General features: G+C 38.6%; 1 protein-coding gene across 1 annotated transcript in view; it reads right to left on the bottom strand.

The window, feature by feature from the left end:
- The window catches only part of MGAT5 (alpha-1,6-mannosylglycoprotein 6-beta-N-acetylglucosaminyltransferase), a 378,389-nt gene that overhangs the window by 136,717 nt on the left and 224,070 nt on the right, over positions 1-17,602 (bottom strand). Inside the window, 2 exon segments of the mRNA XM_078146828.1 lie at positions 11,503-11,592; positions 12,578-12,654. Of these exon segments, the coding sequence (XP_078002954.1) occupies positions 11,503-11,592; positions 12,578-12,654 (167 nt within the window).

Here is a 17,602-nt window from a genome sequence, read left to right as displayed (position 1 = left end):
TGAAGGGACATAAAAGGTTAAGGAATTTTAGAAATATATGTTGTCTGATTCAAGGCTGGTTGCTAGAACAGTCATGTAAAGTTGGGAGCTAAGGAAGAAGGGAGGAGTAAGTAGCTAGGAAATACACTGATAATATCTACATACATAGCAAGAGAAGTGAATTAAATTCATTTTGAATTCACTGAAAGATCACAGCAATGGAAGCAGATTCTAAGAGTTCTGCAGAGAGCTAAGTTAATATACCTGAAATGATGACATTCATAATAATTATTTTATGGGTACCCATTTCCATAATGGGGGTAGTTACATGATTCACAAAGACAGATAGAGAAAATTATTTCCCCAGTGTTCCAGAAATGTAAAACTGCCTAATGAATCAGTCACTGATTCTTTCCACTTGGAGTAGCTGAATACTCAAAGTTTTCTACAGAAGATTATTTTCAAGCTTCATTTTTTTTGGGGGGGGCAGGTCAGGTGCCAACTCAATGGTACATTTGAACCATCAGTAAAATTAGGACAATTACAATTCATTTTATAGGGATGAAGTCAGGTATTGTGACTAATTTCAAACATTTATTGATCTGAATGTATGACTCTAAGTTTACAACAAAGATGTTTTGTTTGAAGACTGGACAATTATTTAAACAAGACAGAACAGAAGTGGTTCATGCTGTGGCTAAGAGTTCAAAGAATCACAGATTCTAAGAACTGGAAGGGACCTTGAGGTGAACTAGTACTCTCCATACCCAGCCAAAACAGAGCTCAGTAATCTCTGAGGGCCCCTTTAACCCTAAGATTCTATGATTTTATGGTTCATTTCAAAGTGTATTTACGAAAGGGTACAAATATACTCTTCAGAACCAAAAATTTCAGCCTTCTCCTCTGTAAAATGGGGATAATTTATCCCAGATAATTTATCTTCCTTACTTCATATAGATATTTTAAGACTAAATGTTGGTGGCCCTGACTATAGAAAGAAAACCAATGAATTAAAAAGTTGAGGTTTGAGGGCTAAAGGATGGAGGGATCATAACTATAATTCGATGGGAATTGGTCCATCATGGGACAATCAGAAACCAAATAAGTACAAGCCTAGAATTACTCAAAAATCATAACTAGGATTACCAAGGTTACAAGGGAATAAAAGAAGAGTTCATTCAGGGAAGCCCAATGGGAAAAACCACAGGATGTAATGTAACTTAGGGAATGCAGAAGTGCATGTTCAATTAGTGTTTACACTAGCGACTTTGCCTTGTTTTTGTTTTGTTTTTCACAAATTTTGAAAGTACAAAAGTTTAAAGGGAAAGAATAATAATAGTAGCTAATAACTATATAGAGGTTCAAGGTTTGTAAAACATTTTTACATTTTATTTAACCCTCACAATACTCTTGAATAAAATTACTATTATCCTCATTTTACAAATGAGGTAACTAAGGTTTAAAGAGGGTAAATGGCTAACAAAGTCACAAAACTAGTAAGAAACAGGAGAAGAAATTTAAACCTCATTCTCTCCTATCTGACAATCCAATACCTCTCTAATATATCACAATGCCTCTTACAATAAAGACATGATATAATTGTTAATGGACCTCATGCAAGGAACTAGGGTAGTACTTAAAGGTATGTTCATATAGTCAGTCAATAAACATCTATACTTAGTTTTTTTAAATGTTTTGTGTACCTGTAAAAGTGCCCTCTGTATCTGTCTGTAACCCCTCCCCTTTAAAAACTCACAAATAATATAGATATGAAAGACATGTAAAGCTTCTAGGAGGTAATAAAACAAGAAAACTACAAAAGCTAGCAATCCTAACAAACATTTTCATATTTAGAAAAAAATAAATCAATGAAAACAGATGGATTTTTCACATTCCCAGAAGCTAAAACATAACTGTTTTACATTCATATATTGAAATGTAAAATGAAAATGATTTTATGTCACATTTCTAGCTCTGACTGAGGTACATTTACCTCTACCTCTTATTTGGGGGGGGGTGAGGAGTGGTTTACAATCCCATTCGATAGGAGAGATTGATTGGAAGGTTTTAGCTTCATACTCTATTCAAATTAAATCCTTGAAAACAGGCACCTTTTGGGGCAGATAGGTGCCCTGGGGATAGAGCACTGGCCCTGGAGTCAGTTCAAATCCAGCCTCAGATACTTGACACTTACTAGCTGTGTGACCCTGGGCAAGTCACTTAACCCCAATTGTCTTGTCCTGCCCCCCAAAAAGGGCACCTTTTAACCTACACAGGGAGATATGTTTGGCATAACACACCTTCCCATCTCATATCCTCATGATATTCCTGCCCTGCCATATTTACTTTTTACTGCTCCTTCTAGCTGCAGTTTTATTCTATATACTTCAAAGATCTTAAACAAAAATAAGAGACTCATTTCTTGATAGAGCACCTGACACCTTTCTTTGCACATAGTAGGCACTAAACTTTTATTGTATAAAATTATTAAAAAGGGAAAGCAGAGCACCAATAGTTAAAATACTGGATAACACAAGACAATTTCTATTTGACTTTGGATTGCATTTCCCTTATTTTCCTGTCTCCCTTACCTCCTCCTTCCCCTCAATCTCCCCAAGTGACTTAACTTTCATTTTTTTTTTGAGTAAAAATCAAAATTGGTAGTAGTCACTGAATGCATACCAATCAATAGCATAGGGAAGGAATCAAAATATAGAAGAATCTGAGAAAATTAACCTTAATTAGAATCTATCAACTGAGAATACAGTTCATACAAAAATAATAATAGGGGCTTCATTATGCAATGTCCCCAATATCTTAGGGCTGTTTTAAGCCATTATAACTTAAATGGCTTAAAATGGTCCTGACACTTTTGAGATAGTCTGTACTTATGCAAGGCTAATCTACAACATAAGCAATAACCAGTAAAGTGTACAAAACTATCTTTTAGCTTTCAAAGTTGCTGGAGTTCTAATTTATGTTCTACCCTCCCCCCCATTTCATTATTATTAATCACCATACCATTCTACTGGAACGTATTTTTGAAAGTTGTAAAAGAGCCAGGAAGTCATTCTTCATGGATCTTTATTAGACTATAACATCTAGGTTGGGTTACAGAACTTCAAACAAAATGTAGAGAAACTGGAGAGAGTCCAACAGGACAAAGATGGCTAAAGGGATGAAACTGCCTCTATAGGGAAGGGTTGAAGGATGTTTGAAAACAAGAATAGGGAAAATGGAATAAACTAAAGCAGAATCAAGATGATTTTTTAGGATGGGAAGGTCATCTAAGATATCTGTAGAGGGAGAGGAAGGAAACAACTCAGATCATCTTTTATGACTAATTTAGTGATATCTTATATATAGATTCCCACACTATGGAAGGTGACAACTCAGTGGAGAGACAGAGACGGAAAATACAAAAACGATATAGAATAATCAAAGACATAGGGTGCCCTCCCCCTCTAATTATATGCATCTTCTATTAGGCCTTTCCACTGCTGCAAAACTTGTCTATTTATTTGTCCCCGAGAATGACATCATTATCTCTCCTGCCCCAAAAAAGTCCCCAGTCCTCCTATATTTATTCAAAGCATTTTCCTTTCCTGCAATGTCTTCCCTGCTCCTCTTTTGCTAAAAACCAGAATAGATAAAAGGAAAAAGATTCAGAAAGAAGGAGGTGGTCCAGTTGCCACTAATGAGCCCTTCTCTGTTAAGCTATTCCTCCATGCCTTTTGACAAAACTCACAACCCCCTTTTCACTGCAGATGCTCTACTTTCCATGTCCATCATATAGCACTTAACATGCATGGTATTTTGTCATCTACTACAGCCCCTTAATTTTGCAGACAAGGAAACTCAGGGCCAGTGGGATTAAATGTTAAAATGATAAGTAAGCTCTTTGAGAATAGGAGACTATCTTTTACTGTCCTTTGTATACCAGCCCTTAGTACAGTGCCTAGAACATAGCAAGTGCTTAATAAATGGACACTGACTTGATTGACTTCAATGAACTACTCTAGATAACATCTAGAATAAATGTCAGAGCTGGAATTTGAATCTAGATTCTCTAACTCCAAATCCAGTGTTCTTTCCACTGTTGCCCCCTAAGTGATTTGACTCTGCTTCAAGGCTATAATAGTCTCAAGCTCAAAATGCGTGTATGTTTCAGACAAAAGATTCACCTGTCTACACTACTAGCAACTACATTTTGGACTAAATGTGTGAAAAAAGTGCTTATTAAGCACTCATTATACAACAAAATTGAGCTAAACTCTGGAATACAAAGAGAAAAAATAAGGCAGTCTCAGCTCATAAGAAGCTTACAGAAGATGTGAGAGACAACCCAAATATAGGAGTTCAGGTGCAGAAGAAGGAGATATCCATAATTCCTAAGGGTGGGACACTGGCAGAGCAGACATCAACAGGCCATCCTAAGTGACAAAGAGACAAAACTGGAAAGGGTAATGTTGCCATACTGACCAACTCCCAATTAGGCCCTTAATTCAATTCACCAAATTATTCAGTGCTGACCATCTTGTGCTAGGCATTGGAAATACAAAGACAAAAATGAAACAGACCCTAACTACACAAAAATGGATAGTATCTTACTGGGGGGTGGGAGTAGGGAAAAGTACAACAGGTATACAGTATATACTGTCTAACAGATCAGTAAGTACAACATAATCTGAAGAGAGAGCACTGAAGATAGAAAGCAGGGGGAGATTGAGGTGGAGGTGAGATGGGAAGGAATTCTGGGAAGCACAGAGATGTGATAGTGAGTTCAGGGAAGTTCAGATAGTAAGAGGATGTGTAGTGTCTATAAAGGAATATAATAAAAACTAGTTCTGGAGAGAGATAAAGGGGAGTGACATGTCAAACCCATGCTTTAGGAATACCAGAGTGGAAGGTTCGTGATTAGATTGACAGCTCCTTGAGGGCAGGGACTGTCTTCTGCCTCTTTTTGCATCAGCAGCATTTACCACAGTGCCTGTCACCAAAGTGCTTAATAAATGTTTACTGATCGACCGGAGGATGGACTGGAAGCAGGGAAACTAATCAGTAGATTATTATACTGTCCAGGAAAGAGGTAATGAGAGGCTGAACTAGAGTGGTGAATGAGGGAAAGAAGGTGGATTCCAGAGATGTGACTGATTTAAAAACATTGGTAACTGGATAGGGGATGGATGTGAGGAAGAGTCAAGGATAACTGGGAAGTCATCTGTCATAGTAAACTAGTAACATCTTCCCTGCAGGTCATAACATTACCTGGACTCTATGGTTTGTCCCATGGGAATAAATCAGCCATGATATGAAAGCTGCTGCTCACATGCTATTCTAACCTTCCCTAAGTCACTAACATTTCACTATTTCAGTGGTTTTGCATTAATTTTTTAAATGGTTGGAGCATTCAGCTCTCCTTCAGTGACAACAAACATTGCCTTGACACAACAATTCTGTCCAGATCATGTTCTGTATGCAAAGTATCACTGGTCCCTGGCTGCTTAACTAAAGATGGGCAGAAGCAAGGTAATTTTTTCAACCTCAGAAACCCCATCTGCATTTCCCTGACTGATTTCTCTCTATTCTGGTCTTCTCTGTGCACTTTCACTGGCTATACCCCATTCCTGGCATTCTCTCCTTCATCATCTCTGCCTCCTCTCATCCCTGGTATTTTCCAAGTCTCAGTTAAAATTCCAACTTCTGAAAGAAAGCTTTCACAATCTCACTTAGTACTCGTGCCTTCTCCCTGGGGTTAGAATGCCTTTTTCTCCAATTAATCCACTGTATATCTTGTTTTTCATACTCAACTGCATAATGTCTCCCATTAGATTGTAAGCTCCTTGAGGGCAGGGACTATTTTTACTTTTCCTTGTATCAACCAAGATTAGCATGGTGCCTGCACATTGTAGATACTTATTAATTGTTGACTTGCCATGTTTACTACCATCCTAGCCATGCCACAATAACCATGCTGGGATTTGAAGTGGTGAAAACAAAGGACCCTGAATATTTACCAAACTATACTGTGATTCCTTTCTCCCCTTTTCACCCAGCCTTTGGATTTGAGGAGAAAGTAAAAGAGATGAAAGTATTCTTAAAGGATTACATGAATTCAGAAATAGGGGAGTAGAATTGAATCTCCTCCCAACCATTTCCCATCTTCTGAATGTAATTCAGACAGCTTCTCAGGCACAGATATCAAGTTTGCATAAAAATAAGGCCTAGGAAAAGCTTATATATGGCCAGATATTTTAACAATTCTTAGAACTTTCATGTTCTTTTACCAAAGATCAGTCAATCAGTCAATAGTCATTTATTAAAAGTATATTATGTATCAGGCACTGCTCTAGACATTGGGAACACAAAAAATATGAAAATAGCCCCTGCCTTGAAGTAGCTCATATTCTAATGACGGAGACATGTAAATAACTAGCTACACACAATATACACACAGAGCAGATGGAGAGTCTGAAGGAAGGCACTAGCAGCTGGGGGACCAGGAATGTCCTGCAGAAGGTGGGATTTGAGCTAAATCTTGAAGGAAGTCAGTGAAACTAAGACAAATGTGCGGAATAAGTACATTCCAGGTATGGGTGACAGCCTGTGTAAAGGCAAAGAAAACAGAGAGTGATGTACAAGGGATATCTAGTAGGCAAGTATAGTAGGACAAAAGAGTATATGAATGAGAGAAAAGTGTAAGAACGTGAGAAAGGCAGGGAAGCACAAGGTTGTGAAGAACCTTAAAGACCAATGAGAGGGATATTTGAGCTTAGAAATAATAAAGAGCCAGAGGAATTTATTAATTGGGGAGCAAGAGGATGTCATGAGTCAGATCTCAGCATTAAGAAAACTACTCTGCCAGCTGAGTAAAAGATGGATTGAAGTGGGGAGAACTTCAGGCAGAGACACAAACCAGAAGTCCAGGAGTGAGGTGATAAAGGCTAAATTAGGGCAATGACTTTGTGAGTAAAAAAAAGGAGAAGTATATAAAGTATGTTGAGAAAGTTGAATAACGAGATCTGGCAACAGAATACCTATTCATGGGGTGGGTGAGAGTGAGGAACTGAGGGTGATAATGAAGTTGAGAACTTGGGTGTCCAGGAGGATGGTGTTGTCCTCAATAGAAATAGGGAAATCCAGAAGGAGGTAGAACATAGGGGAAGGGGAAGGAGGAAAAAATAAGTACTGTTTTAGATATGTAGCTTCAAATTTCTACAGGACTTTTAGTTGGAGAAGTCCAAAAGCTGATGCAAGATCATACTACAGGATGTACACTAGGGCTGGCTACAGAGATGTGTGAATCATTTTGCACTGAGATACTGAATGGGATGTCCCAGTGAAGACTCCTCAGTGTAATTAAGGTTTGGGATAAGGCTGAGTGGGATGAGGGTCCCATGAAAACTTCTTAGAAGAATAAATAGAAATTGTATTAGACTCAAGGCAGGCATAGCAGCCTGACAGGCCTAAGTTTCAATTTACTAGAAATCACCTGATTTATGGGAATTCAACCCCAAGTACACCCCCCTTATGCCATTGTTAAGTAGTTAAAGTTTGCCAAGCCTGAAACTCCTGAAGAAGCCCCCCCTCTATTCTGCTGATGCACCTGTTGCTATATTTCAGTCATGGTGACCTGGCTATACACTACAGTGTCTAGCTTGACTGCACATCTTTAATTGTTTCTTTGGTATTACTTCAGCAAACTAAGAAATATAGATATGTATATTGTGTTCATTGTTTTGTTTTCAGTTTCTATGGACATTGAGAATGTGAGCCAAATATTGGCCAGTTGGTGGGAGGGGGGATTTTGCCCATTAGGGTATTTAATCAGGTCCTTTGCTTCTGTCTGTGTCTCCTTTCATCAGAGTATTCTGGTGGAGGGACACCCAAATCTCGAGGTTTGAAATAATTATAATAATAAATTAACTTTCTGCTTCTCCTTGGATACCTCTGTGTGTTTTTTTAATTTGAGTGGCATCCCACACAATGCTAACTAAACCTTTGGGAGCTGATGAGATTACCACATGAGATAAATATAGAAGGAAAAGCGAAGAGGGCCCAGAAGGAAACGTTTGAGGATATCTACAGCTAGTGTGACAGGGATGAAGAACCATAAGGGAAGACTGAGAAGTAGTCAGAGAGGGAGGAAGAAAACTAGCAGAGAGTGGTGTCATGAAAACCTAGGGGAGGAGAGAATATCCTAGACAAAAACGATTGACAGTTCAAAACATTGCAGAGGAGTCAAGAAGAATGAGGCCTAAGAAAAGACCATTAAGATGTGGAAATTAGGAGATCAATGGCAACTTTGGAAAGAGTTTCAGTTGAATAATGCAGTAGGCAGCCAAACTGCAGAAAGTTTAGAAGAGGTAGTAAAGAGAAGGTGAAGGCATCTAGTGTAGATAGTCTTTCTCAAAGAGTTTAGTCAAAAAGGTAAGGTGAGATAGAGGGCAATATCGAGCAGAAATGGCAGGATCAAATGAGATTTTGTTTTTTAAAGGTTGGAAGTGACAAGGACATGCTTATAGGCATCAGTGAAGTAGCCAGTACATAAGGAGACACTACAAAGAAGATGAGGAGTGGAGAGTTGAGGCAATCTGTTGGAGTAAAAGGGAGGGCATATCAAGGCTTCATGTACCTGGATACAGAGGCACTGGCCATAACAAAGAAGGAAGGACACATCTTCATCCAATATAAGAGTGAAACAGGACATTATTAGGGGAGATTTTTGAATGATGTAAGATTAAAAAAATGAGAGGGGAAGAAAGATCTTGGAGACTGATCCTTAGGAAGGAACAACAAGGTAGAGAGCAATGCATCTTTCTTGTGTTATTTCGATTGGTAAAACTGTTTCCATTTCTGATCTGGTGTCTTTGTATTATGGACAGAGAGAGAGGGATAAAAAAATATAACTGACTTGCAGCATAGTAAGGGAGATATATGTGCCTTGTACCTATTTTTTTGGGGGGAATTGTTAAATCAGGAAACTCTTCTAGAATTCAGACAGGAATGCTGAGTGGAGGGGTTGACAATTCTCTTATCTTAGAAGAAATATATGAACCCTTAGAAGAGCATGAAATTAGCTAGGCTTCTCAATCAGTGGAGTTGGACTGGCTAAATTCTGGAACTACAAGGTAAAAGAAGACTTTTGAAAATTAAATTGAATAAGGAACCTTTACCCTGAGGGTGAAAAGGGTGCTTATTGATGGGGTGTGGCCCAAGCCGAGGTCTTCCCCCCTTGACCCAAGGGAATCTGGCTCCCTTTTGTCTACAGGCCCCAGCCCCTCATCTTCCTTTGCAAGTCTTGGCCTACCTTTTGATCTCATTCAGATACCTTTCAGTTCCTTCATTATCAATTCCCATTGTCTATTCAATCTCTTAGACATTCCAATCTCTGGGAATTCTCACCCAGACCCTTTCCCCAGACCTTTCCCTGGTCACCCAAAGTATGTAAGATCTACCCTGGCCCTCATTCAAGGCTGAGAATCTCACGCTGAGAACCTCTCGTGTCACCTGGCTGAGAATCTCAAGCCCACAAGGCTGAGAACATCTCATGCCAGCTCGTCCTTACAGGCGTCACCTGGCCCTAAGTGTTTTTATCACTAATAAACTTTTCCTCTGGCTGAAGATTTGAGTTGAGTTCTATCAGACAGGGCCCAGTACTGTGACCTTGGGGTTCCAGCAGCACCCAAAAACCTCTAGACCTCTTCACTTATAATTGACTTCTGAGACTAGAGGCATATCTAAAGTGTGACAGCAATCTCTTGTGAAAGATTATAGTTTTTGGTGGTCTCAAGAATGTAACTCCCCATTTCCCATAGGTTCAATGAATCAACATTTCTGTCTTTTACTTGCATGGAGCTTTTTTTTTTAAAGGAACAAATACCATGTGAATGTTTAGGATTGACTCTATTATGTGCCAAGAAAAAAGAGGCAATAGCTGGGTGAGGACAACCCTCACAGGCAAAAATGACGGAAATCTGGGCTATAAAGTCTATATAAGCTGCCAAGTTGGCCTCCGGGCTGAAGGGCAGACCCTTCCTATCATTTTCATCATGGCACAGAAGAAAGGAAATATGAATTCCTTAAGGAAGAAGTCAAGCAAAAGTATTTTATTCAGCTGACTTCTCTATTCATTATCAAAAACAGAGGCATTTCCCTTTGGCCTAGAATGATTAGAGAGCTATTAATATCAATTAGTCAAATTGAAAGAAGAACAAAAATATAACAGAGGGAGGGAAGGGCAGGGCAAAAACCCCCATGTGGTAGTTAAGATATACTCAGAATTCAAGTAACTTGGTCTCATTAATTGAAAGCTTGTCAGAGTAGTCAGCAGGCTTTGCTCAGGGGAATAAATCTGTAAAGCAGGAATAAGATAAAATGTTATTGTGCTGCAGTCATATTCAGTGATGTATAACTCTTCATGACCCCGTTTGTAGTTTTCTTGGCAATGAGACTGGAGTGGTTGTACATTTCCTTCTCTAGTTCATTTTACAGAAGAGGAAACTGAGGCAAACAAAGTTAAGTGACTTGCCCAGGGTCACATAGCTTGTAAGTGTCTAAGGCTAGATTTGAACTCAGGAAGATGAGTTTTCCAGGCCCTGCAGTCTAGCTACTAAGCCACCTAGCTGCCCCAATGAGATAAAATAGGACATTATAAAACCCAAACTGGATGCCTGGACCTGTCCTTCACCTGGACCTTAAGGTTCTACCTTAAGACGTGGTCTTCCTACCGATTAAAGGAAGATAATGAATCTAACCTTTAACAAATGACCTGATTAGAAAAAAATACTCTGCATAGAGAAGCAGCATGGTAATAATAGAAAGCATCCTGGACTGGGAAAAAGGCTGTTTCTGTACTAGTCCTGAGTCAACCCCTGCCTACTTGTATGAACTTGGCTAAAATACTTCTGTGTCTTCATTTCTGTGTGTATAATTGAAGGGAAGAAGTTAGCATAGGTTAGTGGATACAGAGCAAACTCAAAGTGAGGAAAATTGGAGTTCACATCCCTTCTATGACATACACTGGCCCTGTGAAACTGGGTAAGTCACTTGGCCTCTGAATAGCCTCCAGCATAAATTTTTCTGGGGACTAAATCACAAAAAAGTTGTTAGTCTCCATCTGCAGAGGAAATTACCTCCACCAATGATATTACAAGTCCAGGACAAAAATGAAATAAACGTGAAATAAAATAAGATGGAGGGGGGCTGGATTAGACGATCTTTAAGGTTCCTCTCTAGTTCTAATATTTCCTAATTTTCTGAACCTAAGTGCTTGGAGCTCCTCTAAGAAGGTAATATTTAAATTACATAGCACAAATGACAATTCAGGGAAGTAAAGACAATATCCATTTCACTTATATGCCAACTTATTAGCATGGCATTAGGAATTGGGGGATTAAAAGAGGAAAACATGGCTATTCCATTGAAAATGAATACAAATTCCAAAGCAATCCTAGTTCAGAACCCAACTTGAGAAAACAGCTACCACACCCTGGCCCCAAAGCCACCAGATACAGTACTGACCTCACTGAGGTAAATAAAAAAAGAGCACGTGGACCCATCCACACCATAATTTGCGTAGCAGGGATCTGTTCTCCACATATCTTTCATCCACTGCAATGACAAAAGTCAAATGAAAACATCATTGTTGTTCGTTTAGCAACACTTCTTCACATTTGCCAGCAGATAAAGGGAAATCAGAGGAGAATCAGGGTTGGCTGACCTGCTCAAGTATGAGGACAAGAACACAGGGAGTAAACTGAGCTCCAACTAAAGAGGTCAGAAAACACAGTGTTTGAGTAACAAGAACTCAACACTGGTCTTTGTCTGGCTTGGCAAAGTTGTTTCTATATGAGACAGCAAGAAACCAGGAAACTGAAGCTGAAATGATATTGATTCAAACAAACAAACAAAAAACCCTTCTCAATCATCAAATTTATTAAGTGCTTATCTTCTAGGGATACTGAACTACTATTACTAACCTTACTTCCCCAACCAGGTAGAGTTCTCATCTGAATATTTAGAAATGACACAGATGACTACAATGTAAACATCCTTGGGATTTTATATCATAATCTTAATTCCATGACCTGCTCAGTTTTCTGAAACCTCCCAAACTCTGCTTTTCTTGGAGAATCATTTCTCCAGATTTTGGATGTCAAAAACATTTTTTTAAAAACGGTTATTGAAGATACACTCAAATAACCTAGGGTCGTCTAAATATTTGGGCACAAATGCACATGTGACATTTAAACCCAAGATCCAGAGACTTTCTATAAAGGGCCCTGGGCACTGATTATAACAATAATACCTTTCTGCCACTGTGTGTTGAAAAAGTTTCCAAAATATAGACCAAGGCCTGAAGGAGGAGCTGTGTTTCTCTGCTTGACTGAATAGTTAGCATCCTCTACAGAGTACATTAGCATCAAGGCTGCTCAAGTTCCATAAGATATTGAGGTTCACAAGTATATAGAGTTCTATCTTCATTAATGAAAATGAATACCATAACCTTCTTTTATTGGGGAAGAGGAAAGGACAAATATAAAATCAGACTATCTAAGGCATGGATGCCTAATGACTGGGTGCCATCTTGTTTTACCTTGATTTTCCCTTCGCAGTGTGGGAAGCCATCCATAGGAGGCAATTCACATTTTTCTTGAGCTCCATTAATGATATCTATGAAGAAAAAATAAGATATGAATGTGATGAGTAATAAAACAGGGGAGTGCAAAAGCTTTATGGGTAAAGTAACAGGAATAAATCCATGCAGGCTGGCTTTGCATTCTAAGAGAAACTGCAAAGTTGACAATTCATTATAAATATCCAACAATAATATTAATAACAATTGCCATTTATATAGAGCTTTATGGCTTGCAAAGCACTATGCATACATTATCTCATTTGATCCTCACAGCTACCCCATGAATTAGGGAGTCCAAGTATTACTATCCCCATTCTACAGATTAGGAAACAGAGAGGTGATGGGATTTGCCCACAGACATACAACTACTGAATGTCAAAGGTAGAGTTTCAAACCAGGTGCTTCCAAAGTTCAAGACTAGCATTCTTTTCACCATACAATCTGTCTTTGCACTGTAGAGAAACAGCAAAAAGCCAATAGCCATTTGTGTTTCAACATTTCAGTAAACCTGTTTGCCTTAGTTTCCCCAATTGTCAAGTGGGCATGATGATATTTGCCACTACCTGTTTTATAGGAGTACCATTAGGGTCAAAAGAGAACCTATGTTAAAAGCATTAGTATCGATGATCAATTAAAATGTACTTAACCTTATGAAGTAGTGAACTTTAAATTGCAACAAGAACTGTGCTTTCAGGTCAGATTAAGGAGATGACAAAGAAGTGCTTGACCAAGGAAGGGCAAGGACTAGAATTGTCCCGGGGTAGTAAGGGTGATAAATGTAATTGAGAATAAACAGATAAATATTGTGATCTCTTGACAAATACATATCACCTCAAAGAAAGCTCAGGAGTATAGGTAACTGGAATCAGACTGAATGGCTATAAGAACTCAAAAAAAATTTTTTTTGGAATTTGAAGCACAGATCAAAATGAAATCATTGACTTTATAATGGTTAACACATAAGATGAAAGGCTCAGTTCTTTTAAAAAACATATATATATAGCAATTTGTTGAACAATATCTCCTTATAAAACTGAGAAGTGGTGATGTTTAGGGGAGGCAGGAAAAGAATTTACAAATCTCAGATTAAACCAGGAACTAGGATGAGAACAAATGGAAAAGATCTGTCATGATTTATATCATATACTATCCACTTCACCAATGATGGTAGATTCTAATATCATAGTTCCAAACACACTATCTGAGAAAGTAGCATTATGGGGCAGAGTGAAAGCAGTGACTTGCTTGAGCTCTCCTCCAAACCTCTCCAAATACTCATAAAAAATGGCTCTAAACAAATTCTGAAGCAGCAGAACCCACAAAAGGACAGAGTGAAACAAATTTCCAGCCCAAGACAACCTGGATGATTGATCAGAACGGTGTATGGCGCCGGGCTGGGAGCGCAGCGCAGCACGGCATGGGTGCGCAGGCTGCAGCAAACCTGGAGCAGGCCTCAGAAAACTGAATCTCGGGCAGCTGTGGAGGTTTCAAGACTCCTCAATCCACCAATGCCAAAGACAACATAGAAGGTCAGTGGGAAAAGTCTGTTTCTGTGGGTACTGAGAAAGGAAGGCGGGGTTTCAGCTCCATTTCCCAAAAGGGGGGGGGGAGCTGCTTCCTGAGCTTCCGGCCCACACACTGAGGGGGAATCCAGTGGCTGATCAGAGAGGGATTGCAGGTATCTCTTTGCCAGTGCTGAGACAAGAATCTCTTGCTTTGCCCATGTTTAGATCTGGGCCACAGTTCTGGGCAGCGGTGCTGGGGTGAGGAGGAGCACTGACTTGGTGGAGCTTGTAGTGGCTGTAGAGAGGAACCCCTCCTCACAGTTACGAGACAGAAAGGAGTACTTGTAGTCACAGGCCAGGAAAGGAGTAAACACCTCGCCCCTTATCATACCACATTGGAAGAACTGAAAATTTACAGGTCCCTATAAGTATCTCTGAAAACAGCTGTACAAACCCCCTGAAGCTTGGGACACTACATTCTCCACATTGGAAGCAGATTCATACCTTAACAAAGAGTTTAAAACTCAAGTAATTGGCTGGGATCATGAGCAAGCAGCGCAAAAAGAGTCAGACATTATCTTACTTTGGTGAAAAAGCAGATCAAAATATACAACCAGAAGAAGACAACAAAGTCAAAGCTCCTACATCCAAAGCCTCCAAGAAAAATATGAATCAGTCCCAGGCCTTGGAAGAGCTCAAAAGGGATTTTGAGAAGCAAGTAAGGGAAGTAGAGGAAAAACTGGGAAGAGAAATGAGAGTGATGCAAGAAAATCATGAAAAACAAGTCAACAGCTTGCTAAAGGAGACCCAAAAAATACTGAAGAAAATAACACCTTAAAAAATAGCCTAACCCAAATGGCAAAAGAGGTCCAAAAAGCCAATGAGGAGAAAATGCCCTAAAAAGAAAATTGGCCAAATGGAAAAGGAAGTCCAAAAGATTACTGAAGAAAATACTTCCTTAAAAATTAGAATAGAGCAATTGGAAATAGTGACTTTATGAGAAATCAGACACTGTAAAACAAATCCAAAAGAATGAAAAATTAGAAAACAATGTGAAATATCTCATTGGAAAAACAACTGACCTGGAAAATAGATCCAGGAGAGAGAATTTAAAAATTATTGGACTATCTGAAAGCCATGATCAAAAAAAGAGCCTAGACATCATCTTTCAAGAAATTATCAAGGAAAACTGCCCTGATATTTAGAACCAGAGGGCAAAATAGAAATTGAAAGAATCCACAGATCTCCTCCTGAAAGAGATCCCCAAAGGAAAACTCCTAGGAATATTGTAGCCAAATTCCAGAGTTCCCAGGTCAAGGAGAAAATATTACAAGCTGCCAGAAGGAAACAATTCAAGTACTGTGGAAACACAATCAGGATAACACAAGATTTAGCAGCTTCTACATTAAAGGACCGCAGGGCATGGAATATAATATTCCGAGGGCAAAGGAGATAGGATTACAACCAAGAATCACCTACCCAGCAAAACTGAGTATAATCCTTCAGGGGAAAAAATGGTCATTCAGTGAAATAGAGGACTTTCAAGCATTCTTGATGAAAAGACCAGAGCTGAATAGAAAATTTGACTTTCAAATACAGGACTCAAGTGGAACATGAAGAGGTAAACAGGAAAGAGAAATCATAAGAGACTTATTAAGATTGAACTGTTTACATTCCTGCATGGAAAGATGATATTTATAACTCATGAGACCTTTGTCAGTATTAGGGTAGTTGGAGGAAAAAAATTATATGTATGTATATGTAGATAGATAGATAGAGGGCACAGGGTGAGTTGAAGATTAAGGGGTCATATCTGGAGAATAAAATTAAGGGATGAGAGAGGATATACTGGAGAAGAAGAAAGGGAGAGGTAGAATGGGGTAAATTATCTCACAAAAAAAAAAACAGAAAAGTCTCTTACAGTGGAGGGGAAACAGGGGAAGGTGAGAGGGAATGAGTGAATCTTATTCTCATAGGATTTGGCTTAAGGAGGGAATAACATACACATTCAATTGGGTATGGAAATCTGTCTTACCCTACAGGAAAATAGGGGGAGAAGGGGACAAGAGAGCAGGGGATGATAGAGAGGAGGGCAGATTGGGAAAGGGGTAATCAGAAGTAAATACTTCTGAGGAGGGACAGGGTCAAAAGAAAGAATAGAATAAATGGAGGGCAGGATAGGATTAAGGGAAATAGAGTTAGTTTTTCACAACAGGTCTACTATGGAAGTGTTTTGCTTAACTGCACATGTACAACCTATATTGTTTTGCTTGCCTTTTCAATGAGGGTGAGTGGGGAGGGAGAAAGAGAGAAAATTTGAAACCTAAAGTTTTAAAAACACATGTTTAAAAAAATGTTTTCACATGCTACTGGGAAATAAGAAATACAGGAAATGGGGTATAGAAGTCTATCCTACCCTACAGGAAAATAGAAGGGGAAGGGGATAAGAGAAGGGGAGAGAGATAGAAGAGAGGACAGACTAGGGGAAGGGATATTCAGAATGCATGCCATCTTGGGGTGGGAGAAGGGGGGAGATGGGGTATAAATTTGGAATTCAAAAACTTGTGGGAGTGAATGCTGAAAGCTAAAAATAAATAAATTTATATTAAAAAAAAGGGGATGTTTAAGGTTGAGAAGACAGTCATGGTTGGATGTTCGAGGGTGAGATAGTAGCAGAGGCATGGTTTTGAAGTCCTGCTAGAGCAAATATTACCACAGCCCATGCTTCATGCTTTATATCTTTTCTGTGGATATGTCTGTGGTAAATCAGTTTGTAAATTTTATATTGCTAAAGAAATGTATTTTATTAAAGTATTTGAAGTAGATTCAGCATTTGGGTACTCTAATATGACCTTGACTGTTTTTATTTGAACTTTTAAAAATTTCTAATGTCAGTTTTTTTTAATAAGAATTTTCATGTTTTAGTGGTCATATTAAACCAGTTTATCATCAAAAAAAAAAAAAGAAAGTAGCATTATCAAAACCAAGGCAGGAGGAATAGCTGGATCATACCACATATTCACAGAACAAGGTCAGTGCTGAAAGTAGCATGATTTTGAGGGCATTAGGTGAACAAGTTTAAAGATAATTGAAAGAAGGGAAAATAATGAATAACTAGAAAAAAATCATGGATATCACTATACGAAAAAGGATACCAAGAACTACTGACCTATATGCCTTCTTTCTCATCTCTAAAAGCATGAGAATTAGCACACATGACACAGTTATTTTTGATTAAAAATATTAAAAAGGGACTGACAGGATTTTGTAGCTATTGTTAAACAGAGACTAGTGTCATATGATAACCCTACTGACAGGTCCCTTTGGGATATCTATTAAGTTTAGCAGTTGGGAGGTGTCTCTTTGCAACAATTCTTTTAGTGGTCTGTTTTCAATTAATTTTAATAGTGTTATAGATATTATTCTTTCTTTTATTTAATCAAATTAACTTTTGACTTATCAAATCAAATCAAAAGTT

Source organism: Phascolarctos cinereus, unplaced genomic scaffold (genome assembly GCF_003287225.1).
Source record: "Phascolarctos cinereus isolate Bilbo 61053 unplaced genomic scaffold, phaCin_HiC Scaffold_726;HRSCAF=1367, whole genome shotgun sequence".
In the NCBI taxonomy this organism is placed as follows: domain Eukaryota; kingdom Metazoa; phylum Chordata; class Mammalia; order Diprotodontia; family Phascolarctidae; genus Phascolarctos; species Phascolarctos cinereus.
Note: the sequence above shows the minus strand (reverse complement) of the source record. Positions and strands in the feature narration are given on the sequence as shown.